A 15,508-nucleotide genomic window follows, 5' to 3' on the forward strand; every position below is an offset into this window, starting at 1 on the left:
TAATGATTGCAAAATATACATTAACTATATACTGTAAAAAAATATACTGAGTCAAAAGAAGCCTTAAAACAATGGAAACATCCCACCTCCGCCCGCCCCCAAAAAGCAAAGGTGGTTCCATCCGCTGCCAAGGTTATGGCATCAGTGTTCTGGGATTGCAAGGTTGTCATTCTCCTGCAATTCCTCCCGAAAGGTCAAACCATCAATGGGGAACACTATGCAGCTTAGATTCGTCGTCTGAGGTTGCCAATTAAGGAAAAACGGCGAGGGATGCTCCGGGGACAATGCGCCAGTTCACACATCGGCATTTGCGGTGGCAACAGTTCACTCCTGTGGTTTCCAGCTGCTTCAGCACCCGCCCTATTCCCCTGATTTGGCTCCCTCGAACTACCACCTATTCCTACAGATGAAAAAGCACCTTGGTGGAAGTCGTTTTCCTTCTGATGAAGCCGTCATGGAGGCCATAAATTACTTTTTTGGAGGAGCAGGACGAAACGTTCTACCAAAGTGGAATAATGAAACTCCAATAGTGATGGCGTACACATGTGGTCCTCAAGGGAGACTATGTCGAGAACTGACTGCAAAATTTTAACCTACGGTCACTACATCCGCGTCAGGCCACAAACTTTTCAGGCGCCCCTCGTACATATAATTTCTCATGCCCAACATTGGTCATCGCGTATTTTTGATTGCAGAGTAGTACAATCATACTTTGTCTGTACAAAACTCTGTCAGAAATAATTATTTCTATTTACAAGTGATGAGTGGAATCGTCTACCCCAAAGTGTTGGATGCACATCACATGATTCTTTTGAAAAAAAACTATTGTGAACCCATCTCCTGCAAACCCTCTCCTGCTATGGCAGTGCCTGCAGTAGTATTGTGTAAATAAAGTAAAAATAAATAACTTGGGTCACTGGGTACCGTACTTACCCAAATCTAATGCGCACCTTTTCTCCAAGAAAAATGGGTTTCACATTATAATCGAATGTAAAATCAAAACTGTGTTTGCACCGTTGCCGACAGTCTACCATCAGAGCTGTCAGAGGCAGCGTCATCAAAAGATGGTGACAGAGCGTGTTTTTTTCAAGGTTGCTGTTGGTTCATTTTGTGCTCAACTACGATTTGGTGTGGTATTCTCGGTCAATAATTTTCGGAGGTACTGTCACTTTCGCGAGATTTCGCATGTCTCGGCACTGGATGCGTCAGTGCATACGGCCACCAGTGTTTCTGGCACTGTGCTAAGCTCGCTGTGTGTGCACAGAGCCAGGATCGGCCGCATACTTGGACAAGTTCGATGCAGAGTCACGTAAAATCTCTCGGAAGTGATTGCTCTAGAATAACACTTCTGTATGCTTGGTATCTGTGGCTAATGAGATGCAAATGGCAATGATGACACACTACATTCGCAATTAAAACTCATTAAAAAAAATTCCCATCTGTGCAGGTAAATTCTGCACGTCGAGTTTTTTCCTGGTTGTGAACGTAGGGGGCATGCTATATATTTTTCTGTTATAAATTGGGGCCACCATGCACTCAGGTGCACCTTTTAGTTCTTTTACTATTATAATTAAATTGTAATAGTGTATATGAAGAGCAGCACTGGGTATGTACCACTCTTCAATTAAGTCCTTTAAAGTTTATCCGGTGTGGGGCATGATGCGTCGGTGGCAATACACGGTGTGTTGCTTCAGTGCAATTAGCAATAATGTTGACATTCATCGTGAGATGGGTTCTGCTGTTTTTTGTTCAAAGGCTCTTGTTGCCCATTGAGTGCATGCAATCTGTGCAGGTGGCTGTATGCACATGGTGTGCAGCCGGTCACAGTGTGGCTTCCAGTGGTGCTGGCTGTGCCAGGATGAATGGACACGGCAATGCATGGGGGCCCACTGGTTCGGATGAAGGACAATTCTGCCGCCCTAGTCCACAACACTTTGGGTAGCCTGTTCACCTCATCAACCAAAAGCACCTGGTACACACACCATGCTTCATAACTGTGATATGATGGACATTAGGCCTACACTCGCCTGGACACTTCACCAAACAGTGGTGCAAGTTACCTGCTGTGCACGAGTCACATTATGGGGGGATGGTGTGTCACATGTGGGTTTTCTTAGGCATGTGGTTTCTATATGTTGTGTTTTTATTTTTGTGTGCTATGTTTTATTGCCTTTAATAACTTTTTAGACCAGGAGGCATTCGCTTTTACATAATGTGCTAGTACTGCAGGTCAGGTGTGTTACACAATGCACTCGCTGCGATCAAAGGGAACCATGGTAGGACTGTGGAAGCAGCCACACGGCATACTGTGCACTGACCCATGATGTTTGTCATTATGGTTCACACCTGGTTGTACTCGGGTTTTTATTCAGAGCCAATATTTGTGCTTGCTGAGATCATGAAACTTTGTACCTACTTCCAAAAAATATCTTGTGAGCAATAAAGTTGCTTTTTTCTTAAGCTTGCTTGTTGCCTTGCCAAATGTAATGGTGCTCGTTTCACGAGGATTGCCTTGGGCCATGTCATTACTTTTAGTGTGTTCTCTTAAAGAACTGTGTGCCATTGGATAAAGAATAAACGACCGGGAGGTTTCTGCCGTTCAAGCATATTTGGAGAGTGTAAGTCTCCAGTGATTAAAGAAAAGGGGACGGGGGAGGAGCTCAGGACAAAATCACCATTCTTGATGGTTGGAATTTACAGCAGTGACAGACATCATAAATTTTGTGGAATTAGCTGGTAAGCTTGTTAACTATTGCAGGTTCTTGGAAAGGGCCTGTCCATGTGCCATCTTATAATCCACAGTACAGGAAACTGGTCAAAATACAAGGACAACAGATTTATTTATTTATTTAGCATACTTCCAAGGCCCGAGGTCATTACAGGAAGGAGAGTTGTAGAGTTATAGCTAAGTAAAGAAAACATGTGCAAAAAGGCTTCATCAATGGCAGCCTTGAAGCTGTGAGTGTCAGCAATAGTGGCGATGGAAGCGGGAAGGTGGTTCCATTCTTTGCTAGTCTTCAGAATGAAAGATTCGCTGTAGGTATTAGTCCAGCAAGATGGCTCACCAACTTTGTAGTTATGGTCTGAACACGATGATACATAGACGGGAGTGGAAAAAAGAATGTCCTTTAGAATCGAATTATAATTGTAGATATTGTGTAACAAAGAAAGGCGAACGCATTTATGACGCAAGGATAGTTCAGGTAAGGCAAGTGTTGCTTTCATTGATGATACGCTGGCATGCCAAGAGTAATTTGATAGAATAAAACGAGCTGTACAATTCTGGACGGATTCTATAATTGATGAAAGTGTAGTGTTTTTGCGGTCTCAGATTGAGCATGTGTAATCTAATTTAGGGCAAAACAAGTGTTTTATATAGATGTAGTTTTACTGATGAAGGTGATCGGAAAACTTACATTGTAAGTAACCCAGCATATGCGGTTTGCATTGCTAGTATTGTAGTCAGCATGTATGTGCCAAGAAAGATCGCAAGTGATGTGGATGCCTAGGTACAGGATCTAGTGGGATACAGTCAAGAAAATATGCGCTGCTAATAGTGTGGCCCTGTCGAGACATTCGCATGCTCTTACACTTCTTGATGTTAAACTGCATCATCCATTTATTGCAGCATGAGGACAAATTGTTAAGATATTCTTGAAGTTTCTGCTGATCAGATGGTTCGGCTAGTTTTTTGTAGAGGACGCAATCATCAGCAAAAACTTGTATTGAAAACGTGATAGTCATGGAGGTCGTTAATGAGAAAGAGCAAGAGTCCCAACACAGATCCTTGTGGGAGACAGGAGAAAGAGTAGACGGACAGTTGTTAGCAGTAACATACTGGGTGCGGTCGAAATTAAAGTCTTATCCAGTGGAATACCTTAGCGTCCATGTTAAGTTTGCTTCATTTAAGAAGTAAGTCATGTGCGCCACCCCATTGAAAGCTTTAGCAAACTTTAAGAATAAGCAATCAATTATGAGCAGACTTATGGAATTATGGAAACTGAACCTGGTGACGTTTAACACATGCACACTATCGAGTGAGGCTAGCTTATCAGGGCTATTTGAAGAATTAGGTATTGCCTGGGATGTTATTGGCCTTAATGAGGTTAGAAGAACTGGTGAGGCTTATACAGTGCTGACTAACGGCCATGTTCTCTCCTACCGAAGTCTTCCAGATAAGAGAGAATTAGGAGTAGGATTTCTAGTCCATAAGGACATAGCAGGCAACATTGATGAATTCTACAGCATTAATGAGAGGGTAGCAGTCGTCGTAATAAAGCTGAATAGGAGGTATAGAATGAAGGTAGTACAAGCCTACGCCCCAACCTCCAGTCACGATGATGAAGAAATAGAACAGTTTAAGATGTTGAATTAGCAATGAGAAAGGTGCAAACTCAGTATACTGTAATCATGGGCAACTACAATGCAAAAGTGGGGAAAAAGCAGGTTGGTGAGCAAGCAATTGGCAACTACAGCATCGATTCCAGGAACACTAGAGGAGAGATGTTGGTAGAATTCTGAGAAAGGAATAGGCTCCGAATAATGAATACCTTTTTCAGGAAGTGCAGCAGCAGGAAGTGGACCTGAAAAAGCCCTAATGGAGAAACAAGGAATGAAATAAATTTCATACTCTCTGCCGATCCCAGCATAGTGCAGGATGTAGAAGTGTTAGGTTGGGTAAAGTGCAATGACCATAGATAGGTGAGGTCTAGGATTTCTCTCAATTTGAAGAAAGAAAGAATAAAATTGGTCAAGAAGAAACCTGCCAACCTAGACGCAGTAAGGGTAAAAGTTGACCAATTCAGGCTGGTGCTTGCAAACAAATATGCAGCTTTAGAACAGGAAGATGAAGACAACATAGAAGTAATGAATGAAACCGTAACTAGGCTGATCTCAGAAGCAGTAATTGAAGTAGGAGGTAAGGCACCAAGGCAACCAGTAGGTAAGCTCTGCCAAGTAACAAAGGACCTAATAAAGAAATGCCAAAACATGAAAGTGTCAAACTCGAGAGATCAGATAGAATTCGCTGAACTGTCAAAACTGATCAAGAAGAAAGTAAGGGATATCCGAAATTATAAGGTGGAAAAGATTGAGGAAGCAGTAAAATATGGACGCAGCATGAAATCAGTGAGAAGAAAACTTAGCATAGGACAAGGCAAAATGTGTGCACTGATAGATAAGCATGGTAATATCATCAGCAATTTCGATGACATAGTAAAAGCAGAATTCTATACTGACCTGTACAGTGCCCAGAGCAGCCAAGCTACTTTCATTCGAAGTAGTGATGAACAGGTTACAGAGGCTCTTTCTATAACTAGCGATGAAGTTAGAAGGGCCTCGAAAGACATGACCAGGGGAAAAGCCACTGGAGAAGATGGAACAGTCGATTTTATTAAAGATGGAGGAGATATCATGCTTGAAAAGCTTGCAGCCCTTTATCCGCAACGCCTCACGACTTCAAGTGTACCAGACAACTGGAAGAACGGCAACATACTCATCCATAAGAAGGGAGATGTTAAAGAATTGAAGAATTATAGACCCATTAGCTTGCTTTCAGTATTGTATAAAATATTCACCATGATAATTACAGTGTGGACCACTTATAACGTAACCGCTTATAGTGCAGGACCAGATATAATACGGTCTTTTCAGACTACCGTTAATTTTCCCATAGCACTCTATGTATATGCGTATCGCTTATAGTGCAGTTGTGGGACACGAAATATCGGTTACAGTGCGGCTGCCTGGAAGTTTGGCAGTCAACCTAGATGGCAAGCGCTCCCCTCAAGCCACAAATACCGTATTTAATCTAAGCTAACGCGCACTTTTTTTCTGATAAAACAGGTCCAAAAATTTCGTGCGCATTAGAATCGAGTACGACCCTAAATCTGCATTACCATTTAGCCGTCGGCATTTCAAAATGGCCGCCTCGCACGCACATCGAGCCTAGCTACCGTAGCTTCCTCCATGTGCTGCAGTACACGTGCTTAGGCAATAGTCTACCGTCTGTCTTCATGTTCTCTGCGTCTGCTCTATCAGCATGAAGTACCGAGTTCATCATGATGCCGCATTTAAAAGGAAAGTGATCATGTGTGCGGAGCCGGACGGAAATAGGGCCGCATCACGGGCGTTCAGAGAATCCCAAACTTGCGTTCGGGACTGGCGCAAACAGGAGCAGATTTTCGCCAGCAAAGCAATGCGGGACGGTTTCAGTGGACCGAAGCAGGACGTAATCTGCGACGATCCACTTCGACGATACGGTCGCCTTGGCCCTATCTTGAAAGCAATCTACGACGGGGAAAGTCCGCCGCGCACCTTGTTTTCGCCGCGTATAGGTCGCGTTGAAGCGAGAGGCATGATATCAATTCGCTCGCCGCGCTTCGTCACTCGAGCGTTTTGACAGTTCGTATCCGCGATCAACGAGCGAGATGTGTTCATGTTTGCTTGTGCGCGCGTGACACCGTGCTTGTTAATTTATTTAGTAACCGAATATGGAACCTAGAGCACGGTGACAGGGACGGCAGAAATGCACCTGAAGTGTCCATTATCGCAATATAATAGTTGTTTTGGTTATAGTGCGGATATTCGAGACTCCGGCGACTTAAGTTATAAGCGGTCTACACTGTACCAATAGAATCAGGGCAACGCTTGTCTTCAGCCAACCAAGAGAACAGGCTGGCTTCAGGAAGGGATATTCTACGATGGATCATATCCATGTCATCAATCAGGTAATAGAGAAATCTGCAGAGTACAATCAACCTCTCTATATGGCTTTCATAGATTATACAAAGGCATTTGATTCAGTAGAGATACCAGCAGTCATAGAGGCATTGCGTAATCAAGGAGTACAGGAGGCATACGTGAATATCTTGCCAAATATCTACAAGGATTTCACAGCAACCTTGGTTCTCCACAAGAAAAGTAGAAAGTTACCTATCAAGAAAAGGGTCAGACAAGGAGACACAATCTCTCCAATGCTATTCACTGCATGCTTAGAAGAAGTATTCAAGCTCTTAGACTGGAAAGGCTTAGGAGTGAGGATCAACGGCGAATATCTCGGCAACCTTCGGTTGGCAGATGACATTGTCCTATTCAGCAACAATGGAGACGAATTACAGCAAATGATTGAGGACCTTAACAAGAAAGTGTAAGAATTGGGTTGAAGATGAATATGCAGAAGACAAAGATAATGTTCAATAGCCTGTCAAGGGAACAAGAATTCAGGATCGCCAGTCAGCCTCTAGATTCTGTAAACGAGTATGTTTATCTAGGTCAATTACTTACAGGGGACCCTGATCATGAGAAAGAAATTTACAGAAGAATAAAATTGGGTTGAAGTGCATACAGCATGCAGGCATTGCCAAATCCCGACTGGGAGCTTACCACTGTCGTTGAAAAGAAAAGTACAATCATGGCATTCTACCAGTGCTAACATATGGGGCAGAAACTTGGAGGTTAGCAAAGAAGCTCGAGAACAAGTTAAGGACCGCACAAAGAGCGATGGAACGAAAAATGTTAGGTCTAACATTAAGAGACAGGAAGAGAGCGGTGTGGATCAGAGAGCAAACGGGGATGGCCGATATTCTAGTTGACATTAAGAGGAAAAAATGGAGATGGGCAGGCCATGTAATATGTGTAGGATGAGTAACCGGTGGACCATTAGAGTTACAGAATGGATACCAAGAGAACGGCAACACAGTCTAGGACGGCAGAAAACTAGGTCGGTTGATGAAGTTAGGAAATTTTCAGGCGCAGGTTGGAGTCAGCTGGCGCAGGACAGGGGTAATTGGAGATCAGAGGGAGAGGCCTTCGTCCTGCAGTGGGCATAAATATAGGCTGATGATGATGAGCAGACAATAGCGCTAAACGACAGGATGAAGAGGAGGACACAGACCACAGCGCTGTGGTTTGTGTCCTTCTCTTCATCCTGTCATTTAGCGCTGTTTTCTGCTCCTAAGCGTGAACCAACCAGCCCAAATGCATACGCTCATGCAATCAATGTGAGAGCTGATGTCGTTATGTATAAAGAGATCATTAGTAAAAGATAACAGCTGTATTCCACAGGAAAGCATTTTCCTGAAACCATGCTTGCAGTTAGTGAAGAAAGAGTTGTAGCTTTGTTGCGACTTTGTTGCACGTAAGAACAGGCAGCAGCTAGCACTGACAAGGTCGTTCTTCACCAGCACAGTGAAGATTCAACATTTCTTAAGGAACGAACACACGACCGGCATGCTTCTTGCAACGGTGTGCTGTGCAACGTTCCACCGCCGTCGACCATGCAGTGGGCCCACTGCGCTGTCGGTTCAGTGCCGTGCAAGTGCCGCTGGGCCTAACCAGCATTTCAAAAGCAATCGCCAATGATTGCAAGATGCATGGTAGGAGAACACTTCTCATCACATCGATTCCAAAAGAGAAGGTGGGTTGCTGTTTGAGGCGCCTTCTGACCCTCTCATATATATTGCCACATTGTGGTGACGTTGAACAACACAGTAGCAAAATTTGAATCTCGAAACTAACTTTTTATTTGGCTAACCGGTGCCCACAAAAGCAAGTGACACTCAAAGCAGAACAATAGCGGCGAGCACAGTCGGCGATCGTCGAAATCTCAAGTGCAGATCAGATGCGTCGGATATACATGACACGTTGAACCTTCCAGCATAATCGCTGGTGCTTGCGTAAGTTCTAAAAGGTACACCGCTATTCCCGTCGCACACACAATCTGATTACACAAAAAATTTAATTCATCATCATCAGCCTATTTCATGCCCACTGCAGGACGAAGGCCTCTCCCTGCGATCTCCAATTACCCCTGTCTTGCGCCAGCGTATTCTAACTTGCGCCTGCAAATTTCCTAATTTCATCATCCCATCTGGTTTTCTGCCGACCTCGACTGCGCTTCCCTTCTCTTGGTATCCATTCTGTAACCCTAATGGTCCACCGGTTATCCATCCTACGCATTACATGGCCTGCCCAGCTCCATTTCTTCCGCTTAATGTCAACTAGAATATCGGCTATCCCCGTTTGTTGTCTGATCCACACCGCTCTGTCTCTTAACGTTAGTCCTAAGATTTTTCGTTCCATCGCTCTTTGTGCGGTCCTTAACTTGCTCTCGAGCTTCTTTGTTAAATTCCAAGTTTCTGCCCCATATGTTAACACCGGTAGAATGCAATGATTGTACACTTTTCTTTTCAACGACAGTGGTAAGCTCCCAGTCAGGATTTGGCAATGCCTGCCGTATGCACTCCAACCCAATTTTATTCTTCTGTAAGTTTATTTCTCGTGATCAGGGTCCCCTGTGAGTAATTGACCTAGATAAACGTACTCCTTTACAGACTCTAGAGGCTGACTGGTGATCCTGAATTCTTGTTCCCTTGCTAGGCTATTAACATTGTCTTTGTCTTCTGCGTGGTGGTGGCGTGGAGCAGAGGTAGAATACCCGGCTTCAAATCTGAAGGTCGTAAGTTCGAATCCTACTCCAGCCCACCACATTTTCAGGCATGGAGTGGTGCCTGACACTGGCAAGAAAAAATATTATTGCCGAGAGCTAGTTGGGCTATGCTAGTTCAGGTGCAACCAAACTAGGTAGGCCCACTAAGCTTCATCAAGGAGGAGGAAAAACATTTATTAAGAGACAAAAAGAAACAAGCAGGCGTCTTCCTGCTTGTGTTGGGAGGTGCCCTCAGTCCAGGGCTCCTGCGGCTCTTTCTGTCTCCCGGGCCCGCCGCACCAGTTGTTGCTGGTCACGAGGGTCCGAGCTAGTCAGCAAGGCCCCCCAATGCTTGGGTGTGGGGTTGGGTATATGCGGGGCTACCTGTATATTGGGGCATGCCCATGTGGTGTGATATAGGGAAGCGTAGTCGTTACAAAGTGGGCATTTGTACGAGCACAGTGCAGGGTGTATTGCGTGTAATCTGCTTAAATGGGGGTATGTGTTGTTTTGTAATTGTCGCCATGCTACTGCGTCTTCGCGTGAGAGGGTCTTGTGCGGGGGTGGGTATTGTCGTCTGTTCAATCTGTGGTGTTCTAATATGGCGTGGTATTATAAAGGTACAGGCTCCATAGATGCGATCGTATCCCTCTCCTGTGGCGCCCGGGTGGCATGAGCTCGGGCTACAGCGTGCGCACGCTGATTTCCACGGAGGGACTCGTGTCCTGGAGTCCATACTGTTTCAACGTCGGGTAATTGAGAGGCTTGTTTGAGGAGTCGGGCGGCGATGGAACATGTTCTGCCTCTGGCATAGCTACGACAAGCTGCTTGAGAGTCGGTAATATTTGTAGCGTGTTCTTTGGTTTGACTAGAGGCGATGCCAGCATAGGCGCCGACTACGGGGGGGCTGTGGGGCTCGAGCCCCCTCGTGAATTGCCTGGGGGGGGCTGAGCCCCCCCTAGGAGATCCGTAGCCAACCCCCCCCCCCCCCCCTCCTGCCCCTAAAATGTCACTACCGGAGTTCTGTTACCCACATAATATGAGGATTCTTTTGCGGCGCCTCCACATTTTCACTTTTGTTGTGGCTAAAAGCTGATGGCACCATTGTTCACACGGATGTGCACGGCTTCTAATTTATACTTTCGCTTTATTTCGGCAAATCCTGACAATAGGAGGACAAGCGCATTAGAAGCACCAGCGGCGGCTACCTCATCCGTGTTTTCTCACTTTAACATAAAAAAAAATTTCCACTGAGGAAGGCACAATATATTTAAATATATATAAAGGACAAAGTTTATTATATTTTTTAAAGAGAACGAGGTAGCCGACTAAATGGATAGCCTATACCTAGAAAATGAATATGGTGATGTATCTTCACCTCACTTCAAATTACTTTGCGTGCTTTTTGACCCTGAAAAAAAAAAACCTGCAGACTTCAGTGACCCCTTCGGCCGAGTCTTCTATCAACGGCATGTGAAAAGCACGTGAGTGATATGTGTCTCAATATTGATTCTCTTTCCAGTAGGCAATGCTAACGACTGGCGATAAAATAAAAGAAAAAAAACTCGTCTAAATATTTACAACATTTACACATTAGGGATGGAAACATCACCTCTTGCATGCAGAGGCCATAAATACGGGACGTTTCAGCAAACACATTCAAAAAATTTTTAAAGGTTGCTTGTGGCAGATAGCACAATTCTAGTTCATGAGCTGGTCTACTCGAAGAGGTGGACATTACTTGCACAAAAAATTGAAATGCATAATCAACTAATTAAAAAAATCACCAATTAGGTTTTTAACATATAACTTATGACCCGTTTACAAATTCTAGCCGTGGAATTCGCAAGGCGGATGATCTAGGAACTAATTCTCAGGATGACACCAGTTTCGAGATATTAATTCCCGAACATTGCGGAGAAATGCATTGGCGTTCCAGTTACTCTTGAGCTTACCAGCCATGGTTGTTTAGTAGCTATGGTGTGGGACTGCTAAGCATGAGGTCGCGGGATCAAATCCCTGCCATGGCGACTGCATTTGCTAGAACACCCGTATACTTAGATTCATGTGCATGTTAAAGAACCCCAAGTGGTCTAAATTATTCCAGAGTCCTCCAATACGGCGTGCCTCATAATCAGATCGTGGTTTTGGCACGTAAAATCCCATAATTTGTTCTTTTCATACTTTTGGGCTTTGATGCATAAAACGACGTTTTGTTGAGAAAGTGACTGGCACGCCAATGTATTTCTCCGCAAAGTTAGAGAATTAATATCTCGACACTGGTGTGGATCTGCACTCCACGGCTAGAATTTCTAAATTGCAACATGGGCCATAAGGTAATTAGCTAAAAACTTAATTGGTTAATTTTGTTAATTTGTCGATTATGCATTTCAATTTTTTGTGCAAGTAATGCCCGCATCTTCGAGTAGACGAGCTCATGAACTAGAATTGTACTATCTGCCACAGGCCACCTTTAAAAATTTTGGAAACTGTTCGCTGAAACACCTTGTATATAGAATTCACTCTGTGTCCGAAATGATGCCAAGCCGGATTCACTCAAAATCAGAATAAATAGAAGTCTAGAAGCCATGCGCAGCAGCGCTTATACTCCGACTCAAAGTACTAAAAAATTAAAAAGAGTGCAGCTTGGCCGGGAAGGCGAAGCAGTATTAGTGATAGCGAAGTAGAAGACAATTACACGAAGGAAGATTCTTACCGTGTAAATCCGTGTAAGGATTGGGCCGTGTAAGGATTGTAAGGATTGGGGGGCACGCCACTGCAACTATGCTGGTCACGAGAATGCCCTTTTTCATGCAGGCCGCGCTATTTTTGATCGTCACGTCAATGCCGTTGTGCTGTCAAGGCAGCTGCTGCGACCTGAACCATCACTGGGACGTTTGGCGACAAACCGACAGCACAGTCAACGCAAGTGACGCCGGGCCTTACGCGCTGCCTCCAACGTCGGACCGTTTCCACATCTGGCAACCAAGTGCTACGCTCTGTGCAGCCGCTTCAGATGGTCTACAAATACCGCCACCATGCTGCAATCACTCGGGGCACGCCACCGCAACTATGCTGGTCACGAGAATGCCCTTTTTCATGCAGGCCGCGCTATTTTTGATCGTCACGTCAACGCCGTTGTGCTGTCAAGGCAGCTGTTGCGACCTGAACCATCACTGGGACGTTTGGCGACAAACCGACAGCACAGTCAACGCAAGTGACGCCGGGCCTTACGCGCTGCCTCCAACATCGGACCGTTTCCACATCTGGCAACCAAGTGCTACGCTCTGTGCAGCCACTTCGGATGGTCTACAAATACCGCCACCATGCTGCAATCACTCGGGGCACGCCACCGCAACTATGCTGGTCACGAGAATGCCCTTTTTCATGCAGGTTGGTTACTTGCCTAATACTAATTGCATTTGCTCTGATAACGCTTTTCTGCTTGCGGTGTCGTGCCCCACTGACGCCATCGATTGCTTTCGAAAATCAATGTTCATATTTTGTTACCAGTGTATCAACGCCTATGTCGTTTGCCTTCTGTTAGTGTTGGCTGGGGACGTCGAAATGAACCCAGGACCCGATGGGAATAGTAATCCTCAGCCGTCCCTTGAATCCATCGCTATGGCCTTATCCCGCATTGAATGCTCTCAGAATACTGTGTTAAGTGAACTAGCGCTGATTCGCGCCGCTCAGTCGAAGGTGGAGGATTCGATTTCTAGCCTTTCCTCGCGAGTCGACGCCCTAGAAAAAATCGCGGAAACAAATCAGTTAAGTTGCACAAGCTCTGTAGCTGATCCTGATATGGCTAAACTTTCCTCGGACATTAAACTGCTTTTGAACAAATGCGACGACGTCGAGAATCGTCTTCGATGCACTAACTTGCTGTTTTTTGGGATCACCGATAAGCAAGATGAAACGTGGTCCCAATCTGAATCACGTATCACTTCATTCTGCTCAGGAGCTCGATATCACCATTAATAGTCATGATATTGAACGTGCCCACAGACTTGGCCGCTACCAGCCAGGAAAGAACCGCCCGATAATTGTCAGTTTCATGAGATTCAAAGACAAAGGGCAAATTCTGTCTGCCAGTTCAAAGCTAAAAAATTCGCCGTTTTCAGTCCGTGAAGACTATTCTGCGCGTGTGCGCTTGGCAAGGAAGAAACTTTTTTCGTATGGTAAGCAGAGTACTGCTTTTTTCAAAATCCGTTTTGATAAGCTTATTATGAACAACAAACAGTTTGTGTACGATGCTGGAACTGATTCTGTAGTCGAGCTAACTTCGTAGCGCTCACTGCATGCACCTAAGTCTTTGGTGCACCACCCTTTGGAAACTCCCAACCATGCAAGCTCTATCCCAAGAAATAAATCTGTATCAGTTTTACTAACCAATATCCGAAGCTACTTCCCAAAGAAAGACGCTGTCGAAGCTATATTGGATGACAACAGCACTGATATTGCCATCTTTACTGAAACTTGGCTCACACCTGATATACAGAATGACGAACTTTTGCACGAACAGCAGTCTTTCGCTTTTTTCCGGCGTGAGAGATGTGGTCGCCGGGAAGGCGGTGTGATGGTTCTTGTTAAGGGCACCCTGGTTTCTTCTCCTGTTGCAATCAATAGTAAAAGCGAAATCCTTTGTGTAAACATTTCATTGGCTCATCGCGCCACTATCATCATTGCCTGCTACCGGCCACCCGATTCTGATCGCTCCTTCATTGACGACCTAAGTACCATTCTACTTGATATCAAAAGCCAGTTTCCCTGCGCTAACCTCATGGTTTGCGGTGATTTTAACTTTCCAGACATTGATTGGGACAACCTAACTGCATTGTCACCTTTACTTGGGAGTGTGGAGAGTTGCGTGCATGCGCTACTCTCGATGGAGGAGAGACACGACTGGTGGCACAGCAAACGAGGATTTAATATGTACAGGGACGGTGAACACACGCAACACACAACACTAAAACCACAACTAAACAACTAAAGGCACGCATAACTAGGCATAACTCAGCGAAAAAGCTTACTTAATAGATCAGTCATGAACACTCTTCAAAGCTTACACAGTCATGAACACTCTTTAGCACCAATCTTCGCTCGCACAAACGCATTTCGATATAGTTTCTTCCCACGCACAGTCGCGGAGTGGAATTCTTTGCCAGCCAACATATTTACCTCTGGTGATTTTGTTAATGAAATGCAGCGCCATGTTTTGAATTACTAACCTCTCTACTTATTTTATGCTTCTGGTTATTTTGTTAGCATTTCTATAACATGTGTATTGTGTTTTTCCCTTTTTATGACCACATTTGTTGCACAATTTTCATGACACAGAATTTTTTTTTCCTTGCGATACGTACTATTTCTTGTGTTCATCACTTGCGTTGTTTGATACTATACTTTTGTATTTTGCATGAAGCCCCTCCTGCTCGAGCCTAATCATTGGCTTGCAGTATTTCAAATAAATAAATAAATAAATAAACCAAATCTCTAACTTAATACAACACTACTACCAAACAACTATCTCATTTCTGGAGCCTCGCTCCGCCTTAAAGTCTCTCGGTCAGTCTTAGCTTTTGCTCGCCAAAGTCTGGCCACCTTGGCCCCGGCCTAACCGCGTCGTAAATCGGAAACGGGATCGTCTCTTACAGATCGTCGTCTTGAGGCTCTTGTCGCGTCCGTGTCGGGCTCGTCCGAAGCGTTGCGGATGCCGTAGGTGCCGACGCCTCGCGTTGTCTCTTTTGTCGGCGGTGAGCTCGTCGGTGATGAGCTCGTCAGCTTGTCAGCGATGGCGCTCGGCATTGCTTAGGCCCACCTGCCTAGGCCTAGCGTCGGGATGCGTCGCAATCTCTTCGTGAGTGCCGACGTGGCGTCCCGTGGAGAATCGAATGTGCCGGTCTGTCGCAGAAGGGGGATCCTCTCTGGGGTGCCTGCTCCTGCCGTGAGAAGCTGCAGCCCGTCCAGGAGCCTCGTCCGAACTTGCCAAGGTCGACGGCCACACCTTGGACGGCCAGCGTCGCGGACTCAACCAGACCCCCAAGTCTCCCGTCGCCAGAGCGGAGCTGGCGATGCGAC

The 15,508-nt window shown here is 45.2% G+C and overlaps 1 protein-coding gene across 4 annotated transcripts in view; it reads left to right on the top strand.

The window, feature by feature from the left end:
• The window catches only part of LOC119437595 (E3 ubiquitin-protein ligase parkin-like), a 201,664-nt gene extending 199,210 nt beyond the window's left edge, over positions 1–2,454 (top strand). For all 4 annotated transcript variants that reach the window (XR_007465205.1, XM_049660738.1, XM_049660739.1 and 1 more), the window contains one exon: positions 1,793–2,454. Coding sequence is in view for 3 of the 4 variants with exons in the window: in XM_049660738.1 (XP_049516695.1) it covers positions 1,793–1,902 (110 nt within the window). In the remaining variant the exon portion in view is untranslated. The remainder of the gene's footprint in view (positions 1–1,792) is intronic.
• The last annotated feature ends 13,054 nt before the right edge of the window (positions 2,455–15,508 follow it).

This window comes from Dermacentor silvarum, chromosome 1, assembly GCF_013339745.2.
Source record: "Dermacentor silvarum isolate Dsil-2018 chromosome 1, BIME_Dsil_1.4, whole genome shotgun sequence".
Taxonomy (NCBI): domain Eukaryota; kingdom Metazoa; phylum Arthropoda; class Arachnida; order Ixodida; family Ixodidae; genus Dermacentor; species Dermacentor silvarum.